The sequence below is a fragment of the Neopelma chrysocephalum genome, unplaced genomic scaffold, assembly GCF_003984885.1.
Source record: "Neopelma chrysocephalum unplaced genomic scaffold, ASM398488v2 Primary Assembly neopelma1_88, whole genome shotgun sequence".
NCBI lineage: Eukaryota > Metazoa > Chordata > Aves > Passeriformes > Pipridae > Neopelma > Neopelma chrysocephalum.
Genome location: NW_020897750.1, coordinates 2,143,721 through 2,166,265, shown reverse-complemented (window position 1 = coordinate 2,166,265; position 22,545 = coordinate 2,143,721). Strand labels below are relative to the sequence as shown.

General features: G+C 37.0%; 1 protein-coding gene across 1 annotated transcript in view; it reads left to right on the top strand.

The window, feature by feature from the left end:
* The window catches only part of ARHGAP10 (Rho GTPase activating protein 10), a 145,573-nt gene that overhangs the window by 74,975 nt on the left and 48,053 nt on the right, over positions 1 to 22,545 (top strand). Inside the window, exons 11-18 of the mRNA XM_027692742.1 lie at positions 543 to 624; positions 1,735 to 1,777; positions 3,068 to 3,133; positions 9,392 to 9,466; positions 14,624 to 14,711; positions 16,065 to 16,123; positions 18,670 to 18,775; positions 19,399 to 19,558. Coding sequence (XP_027548543.1) covers positions 543 to 624; positions 1,735 to 1,777; positions 3,068 to 3,133; positions 9,392 to 9,466; positions 14,624 to 14,711; positions 16,065 to 16,123; positions 18,670 to 18,775; positions 19,399 to 19,558 — 679 coding nt within the window. The remainder of the gene's footprint in view (positions 1 to 542; positions 625 to 1,734; positions 1,778 to 3,067; positions 3,134 to 9,391; positions 9,467 to 14,623; positions 14,712 to 16,064; positions 16,124 to 18,669; positions 18,776 to 19,398; positions 19,559 to 22,545) is intronic.

Here is a 22,545-nt window from a genome sequence, read left to right as displayed (position 1 = left end):
TGTCTGTTCCACTAATCCCTACATCCCACAGCTGCCCATCCTTGCCTTTTTAGGAAAGTTGCAATAGTGGAGTTTTGTAGTGGAGATACTGCATTAAGACTTGGTTATTTTTATAAGATATTTACTGGCAAACTGCAACCATTGTTGCTGCTTTAAAGCAAAAGATTACGTATTGAGTAAGTTAACAAATTTTTAATCGAGTGGCAATGCAAGACCAAGTTTATTTGCAATTCAGAAAACTCAGTAACTCCTAGCAAGTGTTAGAATCAACAAGTGATCAACAATGAGCTATTTGACATAGTTTGCATGTTACATTTGCTTTCCTTTTTCTTCCCTGTTCTCCCTATTTCCTACAGTGTGTATCCCTTCTACACCTTTTATTTTCAAGGTGAGCAGTGCTTAGTTATTAAGCAAAAAATGAACAAACAAATTCCCTGACTTTTAATACAACGGGCTTTTGCTTGCAGTTGGAAGTAGAATTTGACAAGAATTTTTTGCTTGCTGGTGAGTGCAGTTTCTCTATGTTGTTGGTACATTTGCAGGCCTGGAGTTCCTGTGACCATGCAGGCATTTTCTGAGGAAGACAGGAAGCTATGGATGGAAGCCTTGGATGGAAAAGAAGCTGTAACTATCATTTTTTAAATATTCTTTAATAGCATAACGGAGAATTCTCTCACCCTTTGCTTTCTGATCCCATTTACACTTTAGTTAACTGGGATTATGTAGTTTGCAAAATGATAGATTCAATGAATAAAGAATAAAAGTGAAATAAAACTCAGGAGAGATGAGTAACTTGGTAAAGCTCAGTGTAGATAACTGTTAATGCTGATATATTTTTCATTGTAATGACAGCATTGATTTTTATAAAAGGTTTCCCATCGCAATGATAATATTGGTGTTCTAGAAAATGTCTAGTATAAGCATGTTCACTTAGTCTTATGCTGGCATACTTTATTCCAGTGACAAAATTTGAGTGAGTTACATGGTATTATTTTTTTTAAAACTAGATCAAAACAGTTCTTCTCAGTGGGACTGAGGCTGTACTTGAATTTGCTTAATTTCTGGCTCGCATAAGGAAATGGATGTGAACTGTAGAATGGAAACACTCTGTAGATTATTCTTGCAATCATAAATATATTGGGCCAGAAATAATGGAGTTTTCTAGACAATGACAGTCACATGCCTGTCCCCAGTAGTTGGCTAATGGGAATTTTAGCAGGAAGTTTTATTGACATCATTGTTACACAAATATGGTTTCATTGGCAGAGGTGTTTATTACCATGACACGTTGTCTGAGCTGGACTCCCCAGTAAGTTTACAACTTCTGGGAATGCCAAACTGGGACGTTAAGTCCCAGGATTCATGAAAGCAGTTCGCAACAATATGAGTGAGCTTGCAACTGGGGGAAATTAAACTGCCAAAAAACATAGGAACGTGGAGCATGTAAATCACTATTAATTTCAGTGGCTATAGCTAACGTTGTTCTGTTCTCCGAGGAACTGTATTTGTTGAGAGTTTTTAATAACTTTTAGTCCCTAAAAAGTGCAGTTATCTACTATCTGAGGGGGCATGGACCTCTGGTCCTGCTGTTAGAGCCGTTGCAGTTGAAGGCGACACGTTTTAGCTGTAAACAGCTGTATTTGTGCCTACTGAGGATTAAGATCGGGGGTGCCTTTTAACTGATTTCATAAAAGTTTTAAAATAATTTCTGTCTTTTTACTCTTTCTGTCTTAGCTGTTCATCAATTTGAATAAACCAAATGCAAAACGAGAGGGAAGTAAGTATTTAAATTAATATTAAAGCTGATTTCTGTTAACATTTTACAATTGAGAAAGGCAAAGGTAGGGGTTTTTTTCCAGTGGATTTAACTTAATTAAATATTTTACTCTTAAATCTTGAGTTCTGAATATATTTGGGGATTTTGTAACTAATGGGTTTTCACAGTTACTCAGTTTAGTGCATATATAAGAATTGTAGGACTGGACATAAGCTAGAGAATCAGTCTGATTGTTTTTGCCAATTTACTTCATGCTTGAAATTGACTCAAAACTGGCTGAATTTATATGTAAATACATCACAATTTCTTAATCCAGACTGTGTGCACACATCTGTTAGAATGTGTAAGTGTGCTTTTAAAAGCAATTGCGGCTGAACATAAAGGTCAGCAAAAAAGCTGAATGCATGCATTTAAAATATAAACCAAAATGGAAGTAGAAGAAAAGGCTTTCTTTAGACATCACCTTTCTTCTGTTAGCTAAGTAAATGAATGAAAACAGGTATCCTTCTTTTATTATCAGGCAATTTATGCTTGTTTGTTTTTTTTTTTTAATTAAATTGCTGGTTAAAGCTGGACCATGGTGTTATTAATAGAATTTTTTCCACAGAGTTTTCTTTTCATCGTGCAAGACCAGGTCCCCAGGAGCAAGAAGGCCAGATGTTTGGGGGAAGGGCAGTTTTTGCAATATAAGCATTTAAATGAAGTTTTGATGTCAAGAAAAAGTGTAAGATAGGAACAACAAAGGAATGCTGGAGCTCAGCTGTTGTCCTGTTAATGCATCTGCTTCCATGTAGTCAGATCATTAACTGCTGTGAAATTATATACATGTGTCCTGTATCTTTAGTGTGGGAATTTCTTTGGCTTAGGGTAGGACTCAGTAAAAGCCCTTCTGTTGATGATTACGTTTTTTCATCATAAGTACTTCCTTGTCCCATTTGGTGAACTCTCTCAGATGTTGTCGATGTTGCAGTAAGTACTGTTAAATTCCATTTTGCATCCGCCAACATATGTAACTAATCAGAGATCCCATTCTTCAAAGGATGCTGCTGTGAACAGATTCAGTGAAGCCACTACCATAAGAATGAGCCTTTAGCTGGGCTAGGCAGGGTTGTGAAGGAGAAAAGCAGAATTTTTCTAGAAAAAGTGATATAGTATTTCCGTTCCATAATATTTACAGTTTTGCTTCAGAAGTACTAGCTATATGATTAAGTCCAGCCTTATTTTCATTGAAAAGACATAATTGCAATGATGCTTTAAAACTGTTCAAACCTTTTTTTTTTTGTCTTGTAGGTGCACAATTGGATAAAATAGGGTTCACCATCATCAAAAAGTGCATCAGTGCTGTTGAAACACGAGGTAATGATCGACCCAACCTGTTAGTGAAGAGGGTGAAGCTCTTTGAAGGGTCTGCTCTTTGAAGAAGGCCTGTGTGATAAAGTGTCCTGTAGATCTCTGGAAAAGACTTTTACATAGTAGACATTTCACTGATTACACTGGCCAGGGCAGGAGTCCAGTCCCAGCCTTTTGTGTATGGCTTTCCCTCAAGAGATGTATTTTCAAGAAGTGCTCACAAGCAGGAAATAGCACCTCTCTTGACAAAGGCAGCCAATGTTTGTGTGCAACAGCTAAGAGAAACCTGTGTCTTGTAGGCAGTTCCTGTACCTTTGCTTGGCTGTTGGAACAGACTAAGTTATTTTAGAATTCCATTCCTGTTTAGTTGCTTTAAGACGGAAGACCAGGAGCTGAGCAGGCAAGTGACTTACAAAAAGTATCAAAGTCCTTTTGGTGGAGTTAGTATCACACCAGAGACAAACATGCTGTCAGCATTACTGTTGCATGTACTCATTGTTGTACCTCCCAAAATTGGAGATGGAAGAGAGAGGTTAGTATGCAGACAGTATTCAAGAAGTAGTTTGGATTGATTGTGGAGAGGCTTTGTGTCACAGACCCTGTGTAACCTGGGCACTGGGTGGCATCAGCTTTTGATATCACTGCCATGTGAGGAGAAAATGGTCCTTGTATGGACATGTTGAAACGTGAGGTGACCAGCCACTCCTAAGGCTCACTGCATTGTACATGGTATTGTGTGGAGAACCTGCTTATTTTGTTGGTGTTTTTTTTTTTTTTAAAGAGGCGAAGAGATGAAAATAGGTGGTTGGTTGCTGCATATTTCTTAGTTTGTTAAAAGAGATGTTGAAATTTCTCTGCGTGCATTTTGTTTTTCTCCTAAATTGTTGACCTTGCTTCCCATTCCCAAAGGGGAGACTGAGGGTTTTTCAGGAATTGTGTCTTTTTTTTCCTAGAGATATGGCATTGCACAGGGCAGAATACTTATATCTTTCTTTGTATCACCATCCAGCTTAAATAAGATAATTGAACAGAAGAATGGGTTGTTCATACTTGCTGTCAGTGCAGGACATTACTGAAAAACAGTGTTTTCTATGTATACACTCACTATACAATATTATTAGTAAGACCAAGCAGCCTTTGTGATACTGAGAATTTTGCATTTAAACAGTAATAAATATCTGAAATCCTTTTTCTCTTTGACTTTTTTGTATCAGCCCTGTCTGATGCATTAAAGATGTTATTCCAGATTAGACCATATTCTGTCTGGTGTTATTTTTGTTCATTCTGTTCTTTTGAATATTTTTCAGATAAGGTTTGCCTGTCTCATCACTTTAAATTTCAGTTACTGGCATTTACAATCTGAATATTTCAGCTGGGAAACATTGCAGATAAAGCTGGTGTCCTACAGATAAGTTGCCTTCCCTGTAAAACCCTGCTTCAATATAGACTAGATCTTCTCTTTGCAGTGGGTGAGGCAGATTTCACGGAAAGAGTTGCATGTGGTCATGTAATGAAAGGCTAGTTTTGGTCTATGGTACACTATATTTTGGTTTATTATTTATAAGTGTGTTCCTATAGTTTTCTTTGAGTAGTCTTTTTTTTTTTTTTTCCCCTTTTTTCTCTGATACCCTGCAAGGAAAGCAAAACAAGAACATAACTGTGGAAATAGTGTGAACACTTTCTTCATGAAGTGGCTATTTGAAAAAATGTTTTGTTTCTTTTTTCTCATGGCTGTGGGTAGGTAGGCTAAACTGAGTGGAAGTTTAAGTCCACTCTGCCCTTTATGCCTTGATTTAGGGGCATGTAAGAAGATGCAAAATATGTGTGTAACCCTCTTGTTGTTCGAGACAGATGATGAGCTTTCATGGGTTAGAGACATGTCTCCCTGTAGTGGGATCTGCCTTTGAGCATAGTTGGAAGAGAATTAATGTTACCAAAGGAGGCCTGCAGTCAATAGAGTGTGGTAATTTCTTCCAGTGGAAAAGACTTCTATCTATTAACTTTGTTTTGGAGAGTATTCAAGAAATAAACATAAATCCATGTTTAATTAATATTTTTTTTCCCAGGGTTTCAAGAATGGATTTAGGTGAGGTACTGTCTTCCGGGAACTCAGTGTCCACTTAGCTCTGTTTCAATAAGCTTGATTTGTCCATTACATTCCAAGCAGTTGTTGATGATTTTCTGTTTACTGATTGTGAACTTAATGTCAACTGCATTTAAAAACAAAACAAACAAAACCCCAAAACCAAAACAAAAAAACCCCTAGAGGACCTTCTGCTGATGTCTGCTGCGCTAAACAAATGCCAGGAGAGCATTCAGTTGTTTGCCTCAGAAGAGTTTGGCCAAATAATTGTATGCTGAAGAAAATCCATCTTTCAGGGCGCAGGATTTTATACCTGTACTTGTTCTTAAAAACCATTTTTACTTGATTATTTAATGATAATATATCAAGGGCAAGTTATGTTCAGCAGAAGAAAACAGGACAGATGCTTCTTCAGAGACGGTGCTTGTGTGCCATGTTTTTATCTCTTTTAATCATAATGGGTGTGAGGTTGGCGTGGGTGGAAAGAGAGGACAGTCTAGTGTGGGTGGAAACTGAGAATAGTCTTGTCATGTCATAGCAGAAGTAGTCTGGTATTCAGAGAGAGAAGAGCATAGCAGAGATATTGAGCATAAACTTGTCAATGGCTGGATAATTTTTTTTCTCAGTTATGTTCCCTTTAATAAAGCCAAGAAGGAAATTATTTGCTCTGAATGAATTAGAAGCATCGAAAACAGTGCCTTGGTTAAAATGCATGTGAGCTTCTGGTTCAGCATTGCCGTATAAGACATTGGCTGTGCTTTACCTGGTAGGAGATACTGAGGCACCAGGATATGCATCCTGTCTCTCCTGTATGGAACACGATGCTGGTTGGATGCACACCTATGTTTTATCTTGGAGAGAGCATTTTGGGATTCCAGTTGGAGTACTCAATTTAGAATTAGCTACTGAGAATAATACAACGGGGTAAATGTTTAAGAAACATCGAGGAGCTTTTTGCATTGGTGTTAAAGACTCTGCGCGTGTTTTTGTGTGCAAGTAGTTGGTTGTACCTTCTGTGGGGATGTGGTAGGTAAAGTGTTTGCCAGAGCAGTGTTTGCTTGAGTTCAGAACTACTGTAGCTGCTAATCTGAGCTACAGAGAGAGATGGCAGCATTGAGCTGAGTCTCCAGGCTGTCTGCTCCTGAGACAGAGAATAGACGGTGAGGAGGAAGTAGAAAACCTTTTCACATAACAAAAAAAAGACAAAAAAAAAATCTGGCATTACCTTGAGTTTAGAGCGCCACTTGTATGGCTGTTGCCGTGCTATGGAGTTTGATATAAAAAGTTGTATTTGCAGCTATGTTACAAGTCTGTGTCAGCCTCATATACAATGCCAGTCCCAAAGTAAACTTGCCTATGTACCTTGCTCACAATAGTATAGATTACTGTTTTGCTTACAATACCTTATATTTCTAAGCATGTTTCCCAAACTGTGTACCTGTGCCAAATTCCGGTATCAGACAGCCAAGCATCTTGAGATAATGTAAATATGAAGGAAACTGTGCTGTGGGGCTTTACTGCTCGGAGTTGCCAATAGTGGTTGAGCCGGCAGACACAGCGTCTGAACCCTTCAGCGTTTCAGTCAGTGCTGAGCTATTCCTTGCAATGAGTCATCTTGTCAATTGTGTTCTGTAAATGCCAGGCATTATCAGTGTTGGATGTGCTGAAGATCTGAAATGTGTAGATTAAATCAGAAATAGTACCGTTTCAAACCAGGTTTTGTATATTTTAAATAAAACATCATTCAAAAATATGTTTAAAGGTATCATCTAAAACTGTGTTGAAATATTAATGCCTCTTTGCACTCCTTGATGTCTGCTAGCAGTTAGCTGTGCTTTTTTCAGGTTGATGAATTTGAATCTGATCAATTATCTGATAATCACTATCTCAGACTCATAATTATTGCTGGAGGACTGTCTTGGTTTCAATACTGCCGTTATTTCAGAAACTTTTGCATATCATGTCTGTTTTAGTACCAAGCACTAGTTTTTGTGGTTTGACCTAATTATTTTTAAGCCCGTAAATGTATGTTTAGGGTCAGCACAGTTGGTTCCCCCCAGTTTTATTGTTAGAAGCACAGGAAGTCACGAATCAACTTCCTAGATAAGCAAAAGCTGAGTGTGACGGTATTTATTCAGCTTTTTAGCATCTTGCATATGATGCAGAAGGCTTGTTCTGTGGTTTCATTGTATAAAAAAAGTGTGATGCATTTTGGCAAAGCATTAAAAAGCTCAGTGTTACTCTGGTACCAGAATTTTCCTGGACACCTCTGAGAAGTTTGAAGTAAAAAGTAATTGCTGCTCTCAGGACAGATTTCTAGTGCATCCTTGGAGTGTATTAAGGACTATGTTGTTGGTCTGCAAGTGGTGTATAGCATGCTATCACAGTTGTTCTAGGCATCAATGGAAAACTTATTTGGTTGGGTTGATAATTTTGTATTTTGAAAGGAATATTGTGGCCACAGAGCTGAGGTTTTTTTCAGTTCTTTCTTTTGTGCACAGCTAAACTATGAGCATACTCTAGAGTTGTGGTTTTTGATGACCACAGGTAAAATAAAGCCAGCTCTGAACATGACATCTAGCTTAAGACTCAGCACCATAACAGTGGTGCCTGCATCCTGGGGAGAGAAAAGGGCTGGTTTTGCCCAGGTGGAGCAACCAAGCTGCAGCCTTGGCCTGTCAGCTCCCTGCTGGGACAGAGGAAGGAGCAGTGCTAACAGAGAGGACTAGTTCAGCAGGCTCCAAGTTCTGGGATGGCTGAGGAGGCTGCAGAGAGAAGAAGGAAAAGATTTAGCAAGGCTAGGCAGGAGGAGTAAGTAAAAAATGCCAAGTTCCCTCTACCATATTGAGAATTATTGCTGTGTATTATGGCTGTGTCTGACAGTAATTCATTAAAAGGCTAATGATTTTTACATACTTCATCTAATATTTATTTGGGAAGAAACTTTTTCTCATATGACTGGTTTTAATTTTCCTTCTCTGGGTTGGAACAGCTTGGTATTGAAGCTGGGAATTCTCCACAAGTCTTCCTTTGTTGAAGGATATTTTGAATAAGAATACCACATAATCTGTTATTTGAAAAGATTTCCTTGGAGTGGAAACACAGGTATTTTGTGTCATTTCTACTCTTCCAGGCCAATGTGATTATGAAGGTAGAGTATGGTTGTGTTTGTAGATTGGCTGCTTATTATGTGGCCTCTCAAACATCTGTGTCAGCTTCAGGACTGCAATATTTTACCTCCCACTATATGGGCTCTGAAAAAATGCATCAGACAAAGACATACCTTATTTTACCCTTTTTCTTCCCTGCCCCTTCTCTCCCTCTCATTTTCCTTCAATTTGTATTCATAGTTTTACTTCCCTGGGGATAAAACTGGGTGTCATAAAGGAAAGCAAAAGCAGGGGAAGAAAGGGGGTAGAGAAGTGAGTGTGTGAAAGGGGACAGAAGGGCGCAGAGGAATGACAGGAAAGTGGTCCAGTGTCCATGTAGAATGGGAGTAGAGGACTGAAAATACTATGCTGGTTATGGCTACTCTATTCATCCTAAGCAAAACCAGAAGTACTGCTTTCAGTAACCTGTGGTGGTGCCTCTGGATGTAACTACTGTGTGGACCACAGTGGGTTGGAATGAGGCCTTGTATCGTAAATGGAAAGCATTTACAACCTTGAAAAAGCATTGGTTTTGAGGACTGGGAATAAGCTCAATTTTTTCTTCATCCAAACTCTTTTTGTCGCCACATATTGGGGGAAAAAGAAGTAAAATTAAATTTATTAAAGAAATCTTAATTTAGCATTTGTTGGTTCAGTTCTTGCATTGTCAGAATGTGGATGCTGATATATCCAAAATGTAATTTAAAAAATTTGAAAACAGACAGTGGTTTATTTATGTATTTTTTTCAAGCAAAGGTTTATCCCTGCTTGTTTCTACTCCTAGTTTCTGAAGTGGAATCGAGGCACATGAAACCTTTATCAAAACATAACATGAACTTATCTTAAAAACACAGAACAACGAAAGGATTTTTGTAATATTTTATTTATAACATTCTTCTCAGGTCTGCTAATACTACTGCTTAGTCTGTCTGTCTTGGAGGAGAATTCGTTGCCTGGGGAAAAATTTTAATGCTAAATTTGACTGTGGTTGATCTCATGCCTTTTTTTTTTTCTTCTCCCTTTGCTTAATAGGTATAAATGACCAAGGATTGTACAGAGTTGTGGGGGTGAGTTCAAAGGTCCAGAGACTTCTGAGTTTGTTGATGGGTATGCCTCTATTTTACAAATATTTTTTCAATATTTTATTTCATGCTGTTTTACTGTCAATATTTAGTTTTTAAAACGTCTACCAGTACTTGTTCTTTATATGTGCCAAATCTAGTTTGCTTTAGTCCATGCAAATAATCACCATATCATTTTAAGTTCCCCTAGTTTAGAAAGACCTAGATTAGTTGGTAGGAATACACTCAGAGAACTGCTATGGGACTTGCAGGAGCAAATCATGGACTTTGTGCAAGGTCGATGGAAGTGGGATTAAAGCAGCCTAAGTTGAAGACTCTGAACAGAAAATTCAAAATACCACATTCAAGAAAGCTTGAAGCTTGTTGCTTCATTGTTTGAAGTTTCCACCTTCCTTCTCCCTTGTCTAGGATGTACAGGTGTACACGCCCGTGCGTGTCTTTAGTTAATCACTGTGCAAAATCAGACATTTAGTTTAAGCCTACTGGCAAAGAGCTCTTTGGTTTAAGAGGAGGAATATGATATACGTATTAATAATAACTATGTGTCAAGGCAGGAGACAGATGGAGAAAGGATTTGTTTTTATAAACTTAGCTCTTATGTGTGGTTAGCGTCTTAGGCTCTTTTATGTACCTAGTTAGCTAAAATAATTCTCAGCAACTTTTTTCTCCCTTTTTTTTCTGGAAATTTTGATGCATCTTTAATCCCAGTGACTGTAGTTCTTTTGCCACTCTGCTGTCCCTAGGGGGAAAAAAAAAAGTTAATGGCACCTGGATGAAATCCCTCATCTGCCTGATACCTCTCACCAAAGTAGTGGCCATGACTGCAAAATGTGCCGTGTTTCCCCATTTCTTGTCCTGAGCACTGACAGTACATGCAGTCAGACAAGACCACTGGGATTAGTTCATTTTTATAGAGCTTCCAAACCTGTCACTTGACAGCAAAGGTCTGATTCTCAGGGATTCATTGGTATGCAAAGAAGCTTGTTTGCAGTTTGCACCAGGCTCTTCTCCAGAACCATGCATGCTCCATCTGTGCTGATAACACAGTGTTCTTTGGCACTGCAAACTGGAGGAAGCCAGAAAGTGAATTCATTTCATTACCCCAGACATTATGTGAATGACAAAGCGCTTTTATATTATATGCTGCTGTCAGTTCAGTGCCACCTGTAAGACTTTTTCTTTTCCTTCCTTTATTTTTTCAAACAGGCTGTCTTTTCAGAAATGATAAGACATCTTGAGGCTTGAGGACCTGCATGTCATATCAATCTGTCATAATGACCTTGCTAAATATTAATTTATGATGTCTTACTTTAATCAATATTAACAGCACCCTGAAGTACTCCATTAGTGCACGTAAACCTGCCTATATCTTTAAAGTATTGTAGAAAAAAGGCTCTTTTTGGAAATACGAACTGGGATTAATAAAAATGACTGATCTATAACAGATTCTCATAGTTTATAGAATATGCTGAGTTGGAAGGGGCCCGTCAGGTTCATCAAGTCCAGCTCCTGGCCCTGTGTTGGAGTTAGCCTCAGTAAACAACAACCACCTTTAGCCGCTGACCATAAGAAGAATTGATGTGGATGTGGTGTCACTCAGGGAGTCTCGATTAAATGCATTTGGTATAATAAGGTGCTTCTCAGTTTTGTACTTACTGGCTTAGCTTGGGCATGCAGGTCTGGCAGAAGGATTTTCCTCGTTGCCATTATTGGGATCCAAATTAAATAGACTCAGGTTGCCAGTGGTTCAGTAGCAGCTGGAAGAGTTTACTGGGGATTCCAGCATCTGCTTTTAGTTATTTTTTTAAAATCAAAAACATTTTTTTTGTCGTTCCCAGGATTCATATATTTACTTGACATAGGAAGAGTACAGTGGTATCAAGACAAGGCAAAATACTGAACAGGAAAAAGTTAGGGTGCAAGCAGGTGCTCTTTTCTGATGTTTTGTTGAAAGTGATCCTATCTGTGCTCTTTATCTGTCTGTCCTCAGAGAAGAATAAAGAGGGTTTCTTTTTGATATACAGTGGTACAGAGAATTTAAAATGACTGATTAATCTTTAATCCTTTGTCTCTGGGCATACTCTTAGATACCTTTTTATATGAAAGATTTTTTCAGAATCATAAAAACCTCATATTAACTTTCTATATTTTAAAATGTTTGATAAGATTTCAAAGTATTTTAAGCTACCTGTCATTGACCATGAGGTTCACAGTTGGAAAGGCCCAGTGTGCAAAAAAAGTCTTCCTAAAGGTAACCAGGGACATAATAGCATTTAGTTTTGTCTCTTTTTCGGAATACTTTCTATAGAATTTTGGAAAGTACATGAAGAGTCAAGAGAGTATAAGAAGACCAATGTATGCTTTTCTAATACTATGACTGCATAGATTTTCATCTGTAATGCAAAAATCTAGTGAAACTTAGTCTTCTGTAAAAAAAGACTAAACAATTAAATATAGAATTCTTTCTTTTTTTAAAAAAAGTTAATTTTTCAATTAACTTAGTTTTTGAAGTTATCTGTAACTGGCATTGTGCTATGGTGATCTATTTTGTGGCAATGATCTTGTTTAAATTTAAGAGAGGCATTTGCTAAGGAAAACAGTCATTACCTTGTAAGGGAAAATGTTAAAATAACGAAATATCTCATTGTAAACGGAGGTACAGAGTTAGAACTTTGAGTATTTTGGGAATCTGTTATAGGCAATGCAGAGTGTGTTGTCAGCCATCAGGAGTCTCAGTTTTGGAAATGTGTCAGGGATGGATTCCTGTTTCATCTATGATCTATAGATTAGATCTATGATCTGATGTGGTTCGTTTCATACACTGCCTACACAGATTTCATACAAACCACTCCATAGGTCAGCATTCGTACAGACCATTGCTTGTGGGGAAGGGTCTGCTGAGGACTTGCAGTTTCTACTGATGAGTTCAGGTTTGATTTCTGATACTCTCTGGTGTGAAAAATGCCAGACTTTTCATGTTGTAGAAGAAAACTTTCAGGTACTTCTGCCTTTTCAAAACTAGCAGATTCCAAAATAATTACACCAAATTCCTTATTGTTTTATACACAGTAGATGACAGTGCATACAGACCTACATATTGCATATGGGGCATATTGCATATGAAAGCAGAGAGAGTCTCCTCCTAACCTAGTTTAGTGAACTGGACTGTTTTTATAAACTCTGGCTCCCTTATTGTCAGAAAGATTTGCATAAAATTTATAGCTGATCTGTCAGAAGCTGTTTCATAAATGTGCACAGTTATTTTTATATGCGTAAAGTTGCCATTCAGTGCACAGCGGCTGCTATGTGAACAAGTAACATGAAAACTAGAAGAGTAATTTTTTAAAAAAATTCTGACTGAAGATCCAGTTCTTATAGTGGTCTGGGGTTTTCAAAGTAGGGGGGGAAAGTGGAGCAGGCACAGTGAAATGCGTTGGGTGGTGGGGCACAGAGCAACTGTCAAACCCAAACTGGAAAAAGTCTTTAAGCCTTGATGGCTTCTACAGTCAAATTGGGGTTCCTGGGGGTTGGTAGCAGGGCCAGGTTTTTTTTTTTGTTTTCTTTTGTTCTCCAAGAGATAATAAAATGTTTCAACAATACTTTCTATTTTTTATTTCAAGAGGCTTGCTTTGGAATTCAGACGCTTGTTGTTTTCCTCTCGAAATTCATCAACAAATTTCAATGAACAGAGTGCATACTTTGAATGTAAAGGAGGTTGTTCATTATGAAGCAGCTATTTAAAAAATGGATATTGCATAGTGGTTCAGTGACAAAATCCCCATAGATTTTGCCAGTTTCTGATGTGATGGCAGTTTTTATTTAATCAATTCAGTTGACAGGTTTTCTTCTCAAAAAAGAGAATTTGAACATGGAAACAGCTAGCATGCTAAAAAAGAGGGAAAAAGAAGCTTATTCCTGTGACAATCTTGAGTAGTTTGGGTGGTGGTTGTCTAGTAACAGTTTGCTAGAAAATGTTATCTGACTTGTATTTTAAAATGAGATTTAAATAATTGATATAATGAGAGAGAATATTCAGTTACAGAAATAATTGCTTGGCACAGCTTTTAGAACAAAATTATTTAGTCCCAGTAAAAGGACTGCACCTTTAATCAGGGATCCTAATTTGATTTTTTAGATGGGTCTGTCGTTTGTCTGACAAGCCAAGTAACAAATGAATTCTGAATTGTATGAACTGGTCAACACGTAATCTGTGTCAGCTACTGCTGCAGTTTGCTGTAATGACTGACAGAAATATGTAGCAGTAATAATAACAGAAGCTCAAGCACTTTAAGTTAGCAAATACACTGGGCTAGTCTGACCCAGTGATCCTCTCACGTCAGCTAGCTCTTGATTCTGGTTTTGAGGTCAAAAAGGTTTTTTTTTGATTGCACAACATTCCAGTGTGCTGTGTTGTTTTCTGTCTTCTGTCAAAAACTTTTTAACCTTATGGGTCAATCAGACAAACTATTCAGTTTGACTGGTCTTGTTACAAGACTCTACCAACTAACCTGGTAGAAGGTGGGGGTTCTGTGAACCTGACAAATGGTCAAGCCAACAAGTATTTTTTTGTCCTGTGAGTGAAACATTCAGGCCATCTTGTAGACAAAACTTACGAACAGCAAAGAGTCTTTTTTACTTTTGAAGCACCTCTTAAAGGTTTTCACGCAATGTAGAGGGTCATACTGCACTTTGGCAGTAAACTGTTTTCATCAACAGTTTACAAGCAAAACTATGGAGAAAATTTGAAAATATTTATTAGTGTACTTGCACTTTAAACAATGAAAGAAAGGAGGAAAAAATAAGCTGTGCTTAGAGGGTCTTTTTTTTTTCTAAACTATTTTTGTACATCTTTCTGTGTTTGTGTACATGGGCCTGTTTAATTTAAGGTGTGAAAATTTCAATTGCTATAGAGATCTTCTTACATGGAAGTGATTTTTAATCCTTCATTAAAGAAAATAATTAGCAGTAAATAGTTCTAAGAACAAAATATGGAAATAGAATAAATAAAGGGGTTTGGATATTAAGTCTTCTTAGTATTAATTAATAATAAAAAGGAGGTACTGCTTCTATGTTTATGTGAGCAAGTACATGCTCAAATTCAACGTGTTGTTGTTCATGTAGGGCGTATTGATTTAGAATTCCCTTTATTCACATCCCTCTTTTCTTTCTGATTATTTTCTAGATGCAAAAACCTGCAATGAAGTTGACCTGGAAAACTCTGTAGATTGGGAAGTAAAGACAATTACTAGTGCTATGAAGCAATATCTGCGGTAAGTCCCTCTCTCATTTATTCATTTTTTAGACTATGAATTCTTATTCTAATTCTCCTATGTGTTGTGTTATGCTATGTTACTTATATTTCCTATATTTTAGAATAGAAGTTCATTTTGTGCAAATACCAGTTTTTTATTTGTCTTGAGGGAAGCAAAATTATGTAGAAACACTAGCACTCATGTTCACGAGACAAGCCCCAAGATATTTTTGTGTTAGACATATAAGCATTTCACTGATGGTTCAGACAGGAATTGTTAGTCAACTTACTAAGAGCTGCTGCTGAAAGTTAGCTGAGATTGTTAAAATTTTTGCCTTTTTGTATTTCAGTGTGGTAGAATGAAAAGGCTGGGAAATTTTTAGTATTTTCCTCTCCTTTCTGACCCTTGCTCTGCTCTGATGTTCTGCAATGGTGATAATATTTTGAGTGTTGAATATTTTAAATGAGAATTTTAAATGTGTTCTCTATTCAAATGGTTTTACCAATTCCTGATCAAGTTATTTTCCTGAATTGCCTGGGATCATAAAATGTAGAAGTTTTGTGTATCTCTTGTAGTGTAACACAAATACAGTATTTTTAATCTGCTATTTTTATTAAAAGAAAATATTACTAAAACTGATATCAAAGAATGCTGCAGAACTGTTATACAGACACAAGTCTTATGGAGTGTAGAAAAGATTAAAAAGAAAAGGAAAAAAGTGCACATGATGAAGTTTTTTCTTCCCTACAGTATTTCCTATCTGAGTGTTTACTCAATATTTCATAAACATCAGTTAATAAATGGTTTCAAGTCTGGTAGTGATGGTGGTTGTTGTTGTGTTAAAGGTTTTAACTCTGATGTTTGAACTCTGATTTCCTTTATTCGATGCATTTTTCACTGAGGACTGAGGTTTACAATTTCAATTATTCCATTTGAAATACTGTAGAATTTTGATTTGTGGATGGCTGCTGTTAAGTCAACTGTTGTAGGACCTTAGTGTCTTACCAGTAAGGCATTGAGTTGTGAATCTTAGTATTTTAGAAAAACTAATGAAGAATTAATTATACAGTATATGTGTACAATCTTCAGTTGAGAAACAATCTTCGCGTTGTAATTGGGAAAGGTACCTTATGATAGACTGGAGGCATCACTTCATCTCATGGAAGGTGAATGGATGCATTTAGTCCTATTTTCCTGATAATACAAAGTTTTCTGTTTGTGCTGGAAACCACTGAATTCAACAGCCCCTGTAAAAATGATTACTTGCAGTACAAGGATTATACTACTGAATGTTAAAAAGGTTTCCTGCTTAGAGTAAATAAAGATAGAAGAGAATATAGTTAAATTTATTATGTTATCCTTGTTTTACAGAAGCCTTCCAGAGCCACTGATGACATATGAGTTGCATGGAGAATTCATCGTTCCTGCCAGTAAATAAATGACTGTAGTTCAAATAGAAATCTTTTGCTGTCGTACTGTTGTGACCTTAGGAGCTCTCTGCAAATGCAATTTCAGAAAAATACCTCAACACAGTAAAAATACAGGAACAAGAAATAATAAATTATTTAAAAATATGTAGGTTTTAACCAGTTTTCACATCTAGTATGTGTCACATGTAATGGGATGACGTAGAGCAGTTTTAATTTTTATGGAAGAATTTTGGATAGCCATTGTAAACATTCATTCTTATTGTCTTAATTGTATAATGATAAACATCTACTTAATCTGTGATTTTTTTTTTGCCTTCCATTTATAAAGAGTATGAAGCTTAGTAAAAGAAAATACACTAATTTGAGCTCATTTGAGTCCTTAGAGCACAGCTGCCTGACCCTTGTTTTCAGTGCCTTGTTAGCTCTGTATTCAGGATGGCTTGAATGTTCCTCATGTATTAGTAGAAGAAAGAAAAGAACAGGCCAAATTATGCTGTGGTAGTTCAAATACAGACTTGGAGAAGACACAACAGCATTTGTAGCTGTACATGGTATCTAGTGTACATGGAATTTTTTTGGAAGAGAATAGAGGGAAACTGTGGAAGAAAATTTTTGGCTAAGTATCAAACAGATATTTAGCTGATTTTCTTTCCAGCCTGTAGCACTTCTGGCAAACTGTGGAAAGCAAAATTAAAATAAACTTTGAGACAATTGCTTTATCATCTTCAGATTGCTATAATGACTTTCCAGGACTGCAGAATGTGTTTGCTTGTGGTCCTAAATTCAAAATCAGAATTAGCTCAGGAAATTCATTGCCAAAGCACATGCGAGAGGCCAAGTGCTTAAACAAAATTCAACATCCTTACCTAGATGGTGAGTCTTCCCATTTGTATTGGAAAGTGTTAAAATAATTTCTTGACTTACGAAGTTTTGCCAGCAGTTTCTCAGTTTATTTTTCTTTCTCTATTTTATAGTCTCTTTCAATAAGGGAATTGAGTTGAAGTTACATTTTTTAAACAGTACAGTGTTCATAAGTAGTAAACAATTCCGTAGGGGAGTTGATTCTGGGGAGGGAAATTTAATCAGCATTGCAGATCTGAGTTACGGTATACTTAAAAATAGGTACTCAATGTTGTTTCCTATCTTGGCTATAAAAAACAAGCAACACTGGAAATAGTAAGGAATATCCTTTTCTCTGAAGCTACTGGGGGAGGAGCCAAAATTAAAACGTTCTTTCGATTTTGTTTTCTTTATACATATTGGTCCAGATTGAAACTATTTGAGCTTTGACTGTATCTTGTGATTAAGTTGCTTAGCCATTCTTTAATTAAAGTTTTTGATTTCACATATATGTGAAATAGTCTTGCTTTAAAGAAGGCCCATGTTTTTCTGCCTGTCGGAATTTTGATTAGCTCACTAGAAGTTAATGTTTTGCCTTTTGGGAGCCTTGTCTCTTGCAATCTGCACAGGGGTGTTCACTGCACAAGAATAAAACACAGCCCTAAAATCTGAAGCAATGTGCAAAGAAAAAAAAAAATCTGAAGCAATATGCACTGAAGAAATATGGTGATATTTTATATGAAATACATTTAGCAATCAAACTTGCTTTACAGTAAAATGGGAACTGGTCAGTGGTCTTGATGTCAAAATTCCTTGCATTCAGAATAGGTTCTAAATTTTTCTCTTTCTGTGCCTTCTAGTAATTGTTATTGTAGACGATGGAAATACTTCCATTCCTCTCCTTGTAACCACTGCTAAGATGTAATTTTGTGTTTTAGTGCAACTTTGAGAAATAGGAAGGTGGTTTATTTTCATCTTTTACAGATTCTTGTTTTCATCTGTGTACAGTGAAACCTGTAGGGGCCAAAATTATTCTACTTGCAACAGACAAAAATAAAAAGCTCTTTGCTTATTTTTATTTTTGTACTGTACTGGAGATGGATTCCACTGTTATTCAGAGCCTTTGTCATAGTAATTTCAGTAGGGTTTTTTGCGTGTTTATTCTTCTGTGTCTTCAGAGGTCATTAGATTTTCTAAGCATATAAATCTTCTGCATGTGTTAACTTATGCAGTTTCCAGTGCAAGTAGCATAAATGCAGTATCATTAGCTGCACAGTACCAACAAAACTGAATTCTAATCATGAGGACAATCAGTTAATGATGCTAAAATGTAAAGTAGTACAGTTCCTCTCTGTGGCACCCGGTAACATCGCTCCTCACCTTGCAGTAGATTTGTAAGCAGATGAGTCCAATGCAGCAAAACAATTGCTGCGTCTGTCGGTTTTTAAAAATAGATGAACAAAGGCATCCTTTTGCAGGTGGATTGAAAGATGAGTTCTCAAAATAAGCAAATAAGTTGAGAATTCTAGAACAATATTACTTGTGAAAACAAAACACATATGTTCAGTATTGCTATGTTTGGAGATACATAAGTGGTGAAGCAAAGTGTGTGCAGTATGTTTCCATGCAGGGGTGGGAGAAGGCTTGTGTTTCTGGGGATTTTATTCTTATTTTTTGAGATAGTTATGTATTTCTATGTCCCGTAGAAAGTGGGAGTCCCGAATCTCGAGTCAATGCTGTTCACTTCTTGGTCCATAAACTGCCAGAAAAGAACAAAGAGATGCTGGAAATCTTGGTGAAACATTTAGCGAAGTAAGTGTTATGACCTGCTTTCCTACCTTGTCAGAATTCTTGTCTTTGCCTTAGTTTAACTACAAAGGGCCTTAGTTAAGTGTGGCTGGAGCCAGAGCCCAATTTGATGCTGTCACACACAATACCAAGAACCAAACGTGCAAAAGCAGACAAGACGTTTGACTCATGCTGTGTGTGTTTTGGCGGGAAAGGCAGAAATCTAATACCTTAATGAAGCCATATAAGTATTTACTTTAGCACTCCTGCCAGCAGTTGAGGGTTTGATTGAAGTGAGAAAGGGAACATTATACTTTCTTTTTGCAAATTCTGGCAAAGGGAATAGTGGAGATCTGTTAGCAAATTTAAGTTGGTTTCACACTTGCCCTGGTCCAAGGCTAAGTGCGTTTTATATAGTTAAGTTCAGTAAGAGACTGGTTTGGCTTTTAAATTGTCAGTGGAAGAATGGCTTTCCAGTTTTCCAGAATTTAGTAATACTTTATTTGAAGAAACTCCGCAAAAAACCAAACTTCTAAAACATAGATTAAGGAAACGTAATGTTTTCATTTGTAGACTGCAGTTTCCAACAGTAATGGAAATTTTTCATAACCCATTTCCTGTTTTTTCCTTCAATTCTTTTCCAAAAGCGTTTCAAAGCATGCCAAGAGGAACCTAATGACTGTGGCAAACCTAGGGGTAGTGTTTGGACCAACCTTAATGAGGCCGCAGGAAGAAACTGTAGCAGCCATCATGGACCTGAAGTTTCAGAATATCGTGGTTGAAATCCTGATAGAAAATCATGAAAAGGTAAGTTTTGCTACATTTTTGCATTTCTGAGAATTAGAAATTTAATCTGTTAGCCTAAATGTGTAGGAGTTAAGGATGATGTTACAAATAGCTTAATTCTAAAGAATATCCCCTATACACTGTACACTTTTGGTTGTTCATACTTGATAGTTATTCCCGTTCATAGGTGAACTGACATTTCATAATGCATATTTTCTGGCAGTGTAAGTGCTTATGTGTGTACAGCACATCAATAGATTTACATTATGATGTTTGCATGTGTTTTTTGATGAGCAAAAGTGATACAAAACTGGAAAAGAGAAGGTCCAGGCTCGGTTTTTAGCTCTTCCATTAAGTACTTTGACCAGGGTTTGAATTCATTGTTTTATGTCTTCATTTTTTTCTCAGAGTTCACAGAGTAAAAAGAAGACTTTACTGTGAATTTTATGTGTAAAAAGCATTATCAGAGAGCCAGGTATTAACATTTCCTTTGTTTTCAGCTGAATGTGTGTTATTTTAAGCCTTTGTATTTGAGGTAATGCTGAAAATAGAAGTTGTTGTTGCTGCTGTAGCAGTTGCCAGTTGCTAAAGAGCCTTGCATGTATAAGGTACTGTCCAGAATATCACTGCATGTAATCTGGGATCTAAAATTAAAAATAATAATTAAAAAGTCCTTTATTGGTCTCTTTATTTGGGTACTCCTTTGGGAGTCCCTTGTGTCTAAGCTGACTTCTGTAACTGGGTGTTCGAGGTACTGTTTACTGGGAGATGGACAGCATCTCCCTCACTCTTACTGTCAAAAAAAGTGCTTTGGAAAAATCCCAAGATGTGCTTTTCCCTCTTGTCTTTCTTAAGCACTCCAAGCATTGAAATAGTTATTTCCTTTAAAGGTTAACATTGTTGAAATTGGCTATCTAAGTCAAGTGTTATCTACTGAAAATAATATATGTCTCAAGTTTTCTTGACAATGTAATTACATTTCCTCCCTGATTGATACAGGCTGGACAAAGCTTCTGTTGGCATAGCTGTGTCCACATGGTGGGTTTTGTTGGCTGAGTTGACTCAGGGTGTAATGCTGCCCTCACACGCACATTGAGCAGATATGGTATTGTTCTGTTGGAAAAATACTGGGCTGCAGATGTGGCTCAAGTTCTAAGCAATAAATATTCCAAGAGCTGTAAGCCATGCTATTAATTTTGGACCTTATAAATGAAAGTAAACCTTGCAATAAGCTCATGATTTTAAAGCTATTGCAGTGACCACATAAATTTAAGAAAGTCAAGAGGGAGAGTGATCAGAGCCAGGATGTTTTAGTGGCATATGGAGGTTGACTTATGCTTATTCAAATTACTAGATCACCACAGATTATCACCATCCTTTTCTAATGCCAGCTCAGTCACATGTCTTTAATAACTGGACATCAATTTTACATTTGAAACATCAGTTTAGTGGCCTTTCTTGCTCCTCCGAAAATGTAGAGAAGCAGGGAATGGAAAGTACATCAATGTAATACTGCATCATTTTCCATAATTCCTTGGTTTTATTCCTTTTTTAGAACTAGAAGGGTGTAATTTTTAAGGGATTTCTTTCATTTCACTGCCATTTCTAACAGTGAACTTGCCATCAGTGGTCTGCCTGCAGCAACCTCTCCCACGCTGGCACTGCTTCCAAGATGGAAGGCAGCCCCAAGTGTGACCTCTGTATTTATGACAAAGGCAATAGTGTGTTAAGACATTACAAAAATTTTATAGTAGAACTGAACATGTTACTTTTACAGTGAGCCTTCTTGATTTGGGGCAGACCAAGGACTTATTTTAAAAGGCAAGCACGGTAATTGGCAGTCTAATGTTCATTTTATGTTGCTATTTTGAATTTCTATGTGTTTCAGACTTTCTGAGAGACTTGCATTAGATATTTTATTTATTGCCCTAGCGAAGTTCTAGGAAAAGTCACCAGCTGTAGGTTAAAATGCTTTAAAATATTTCATTCAGCCACTGCTCCGCCTCTGCTAATTTTTAGCGGCTTCTGCTAATAGAAGCAAAGTTTGGAATTGTAGGAGGGTGAGGGAGTCAAGATGGAGGTACACTGACACAAACAGACTTGAAGCAACACTTCACACTTCATGCATATATAAATATGGCTCTGGTACTCTGCAGTGAGGCATTTCTTTTCCCCTATAGCAAACGAAATGACTAACAAACTTTTAAACTGCAGATGCAATAGCTGTCAGCGTTTCTAGTTTAAATACAGTAACTCGGTCGGCGAAATGGTAAAAAATTGTTATGATTCCTCAAATATTTTTAAATTCCATTAATGTTCATTATGTCTCATGTGGATAGCTTTATTGAACAAGATTCACTTTTCAATTTTAGGGGGAGACATAATTGGGTAACTAGCTTTGAAATCCTGGTGCAGTCATTCCACTATCATCACTTTGCTGGGTTCTAATTAGAGAATTTTTATGCAGTTTCTGTGTGGAAACCTGAATATGAGGACTTGCCATGAGATAAGAATATAATGCCTAGTGAATAAGCTAGGGTGGATTTTTTTAAAGCATTGTTGGCATGTGCATTTATTTCCTGCTGGCTGGAAACCAGTCAGTACCACTCTCACCTTGTTTACAGGCTGCATACATACTGCCAAACCATGCCTGTGAACCAAGTATGGTAGGTTGAGGAGGGCATGTTTTGCAAAATCAGACCAATGCCAAGACTGGAATACTGAAACTAGATCATGCAGCCTGATGTGTTGATTAAATGGTATTAGAATTGCACAATGATTAAGACTAGGAGGGGAATAGAAGAGCATCAGGGAAATAATTGTTTATCTTTTTTTCTTGTCGATTATGGAAAAGTCTCCTCCAGGCAGAGTATTTCTCAGTGTCCAGTCAGAAGGTGAGCTGTAGAAGCAGATGTCTCTTTTGAAAGAAGGAAAAAAACTAGACCCAAGTTGAGACAATATTTTCCCAGGACCCTCAGAACCACCTGTGGAAGCGAGGCCAGTCCGGA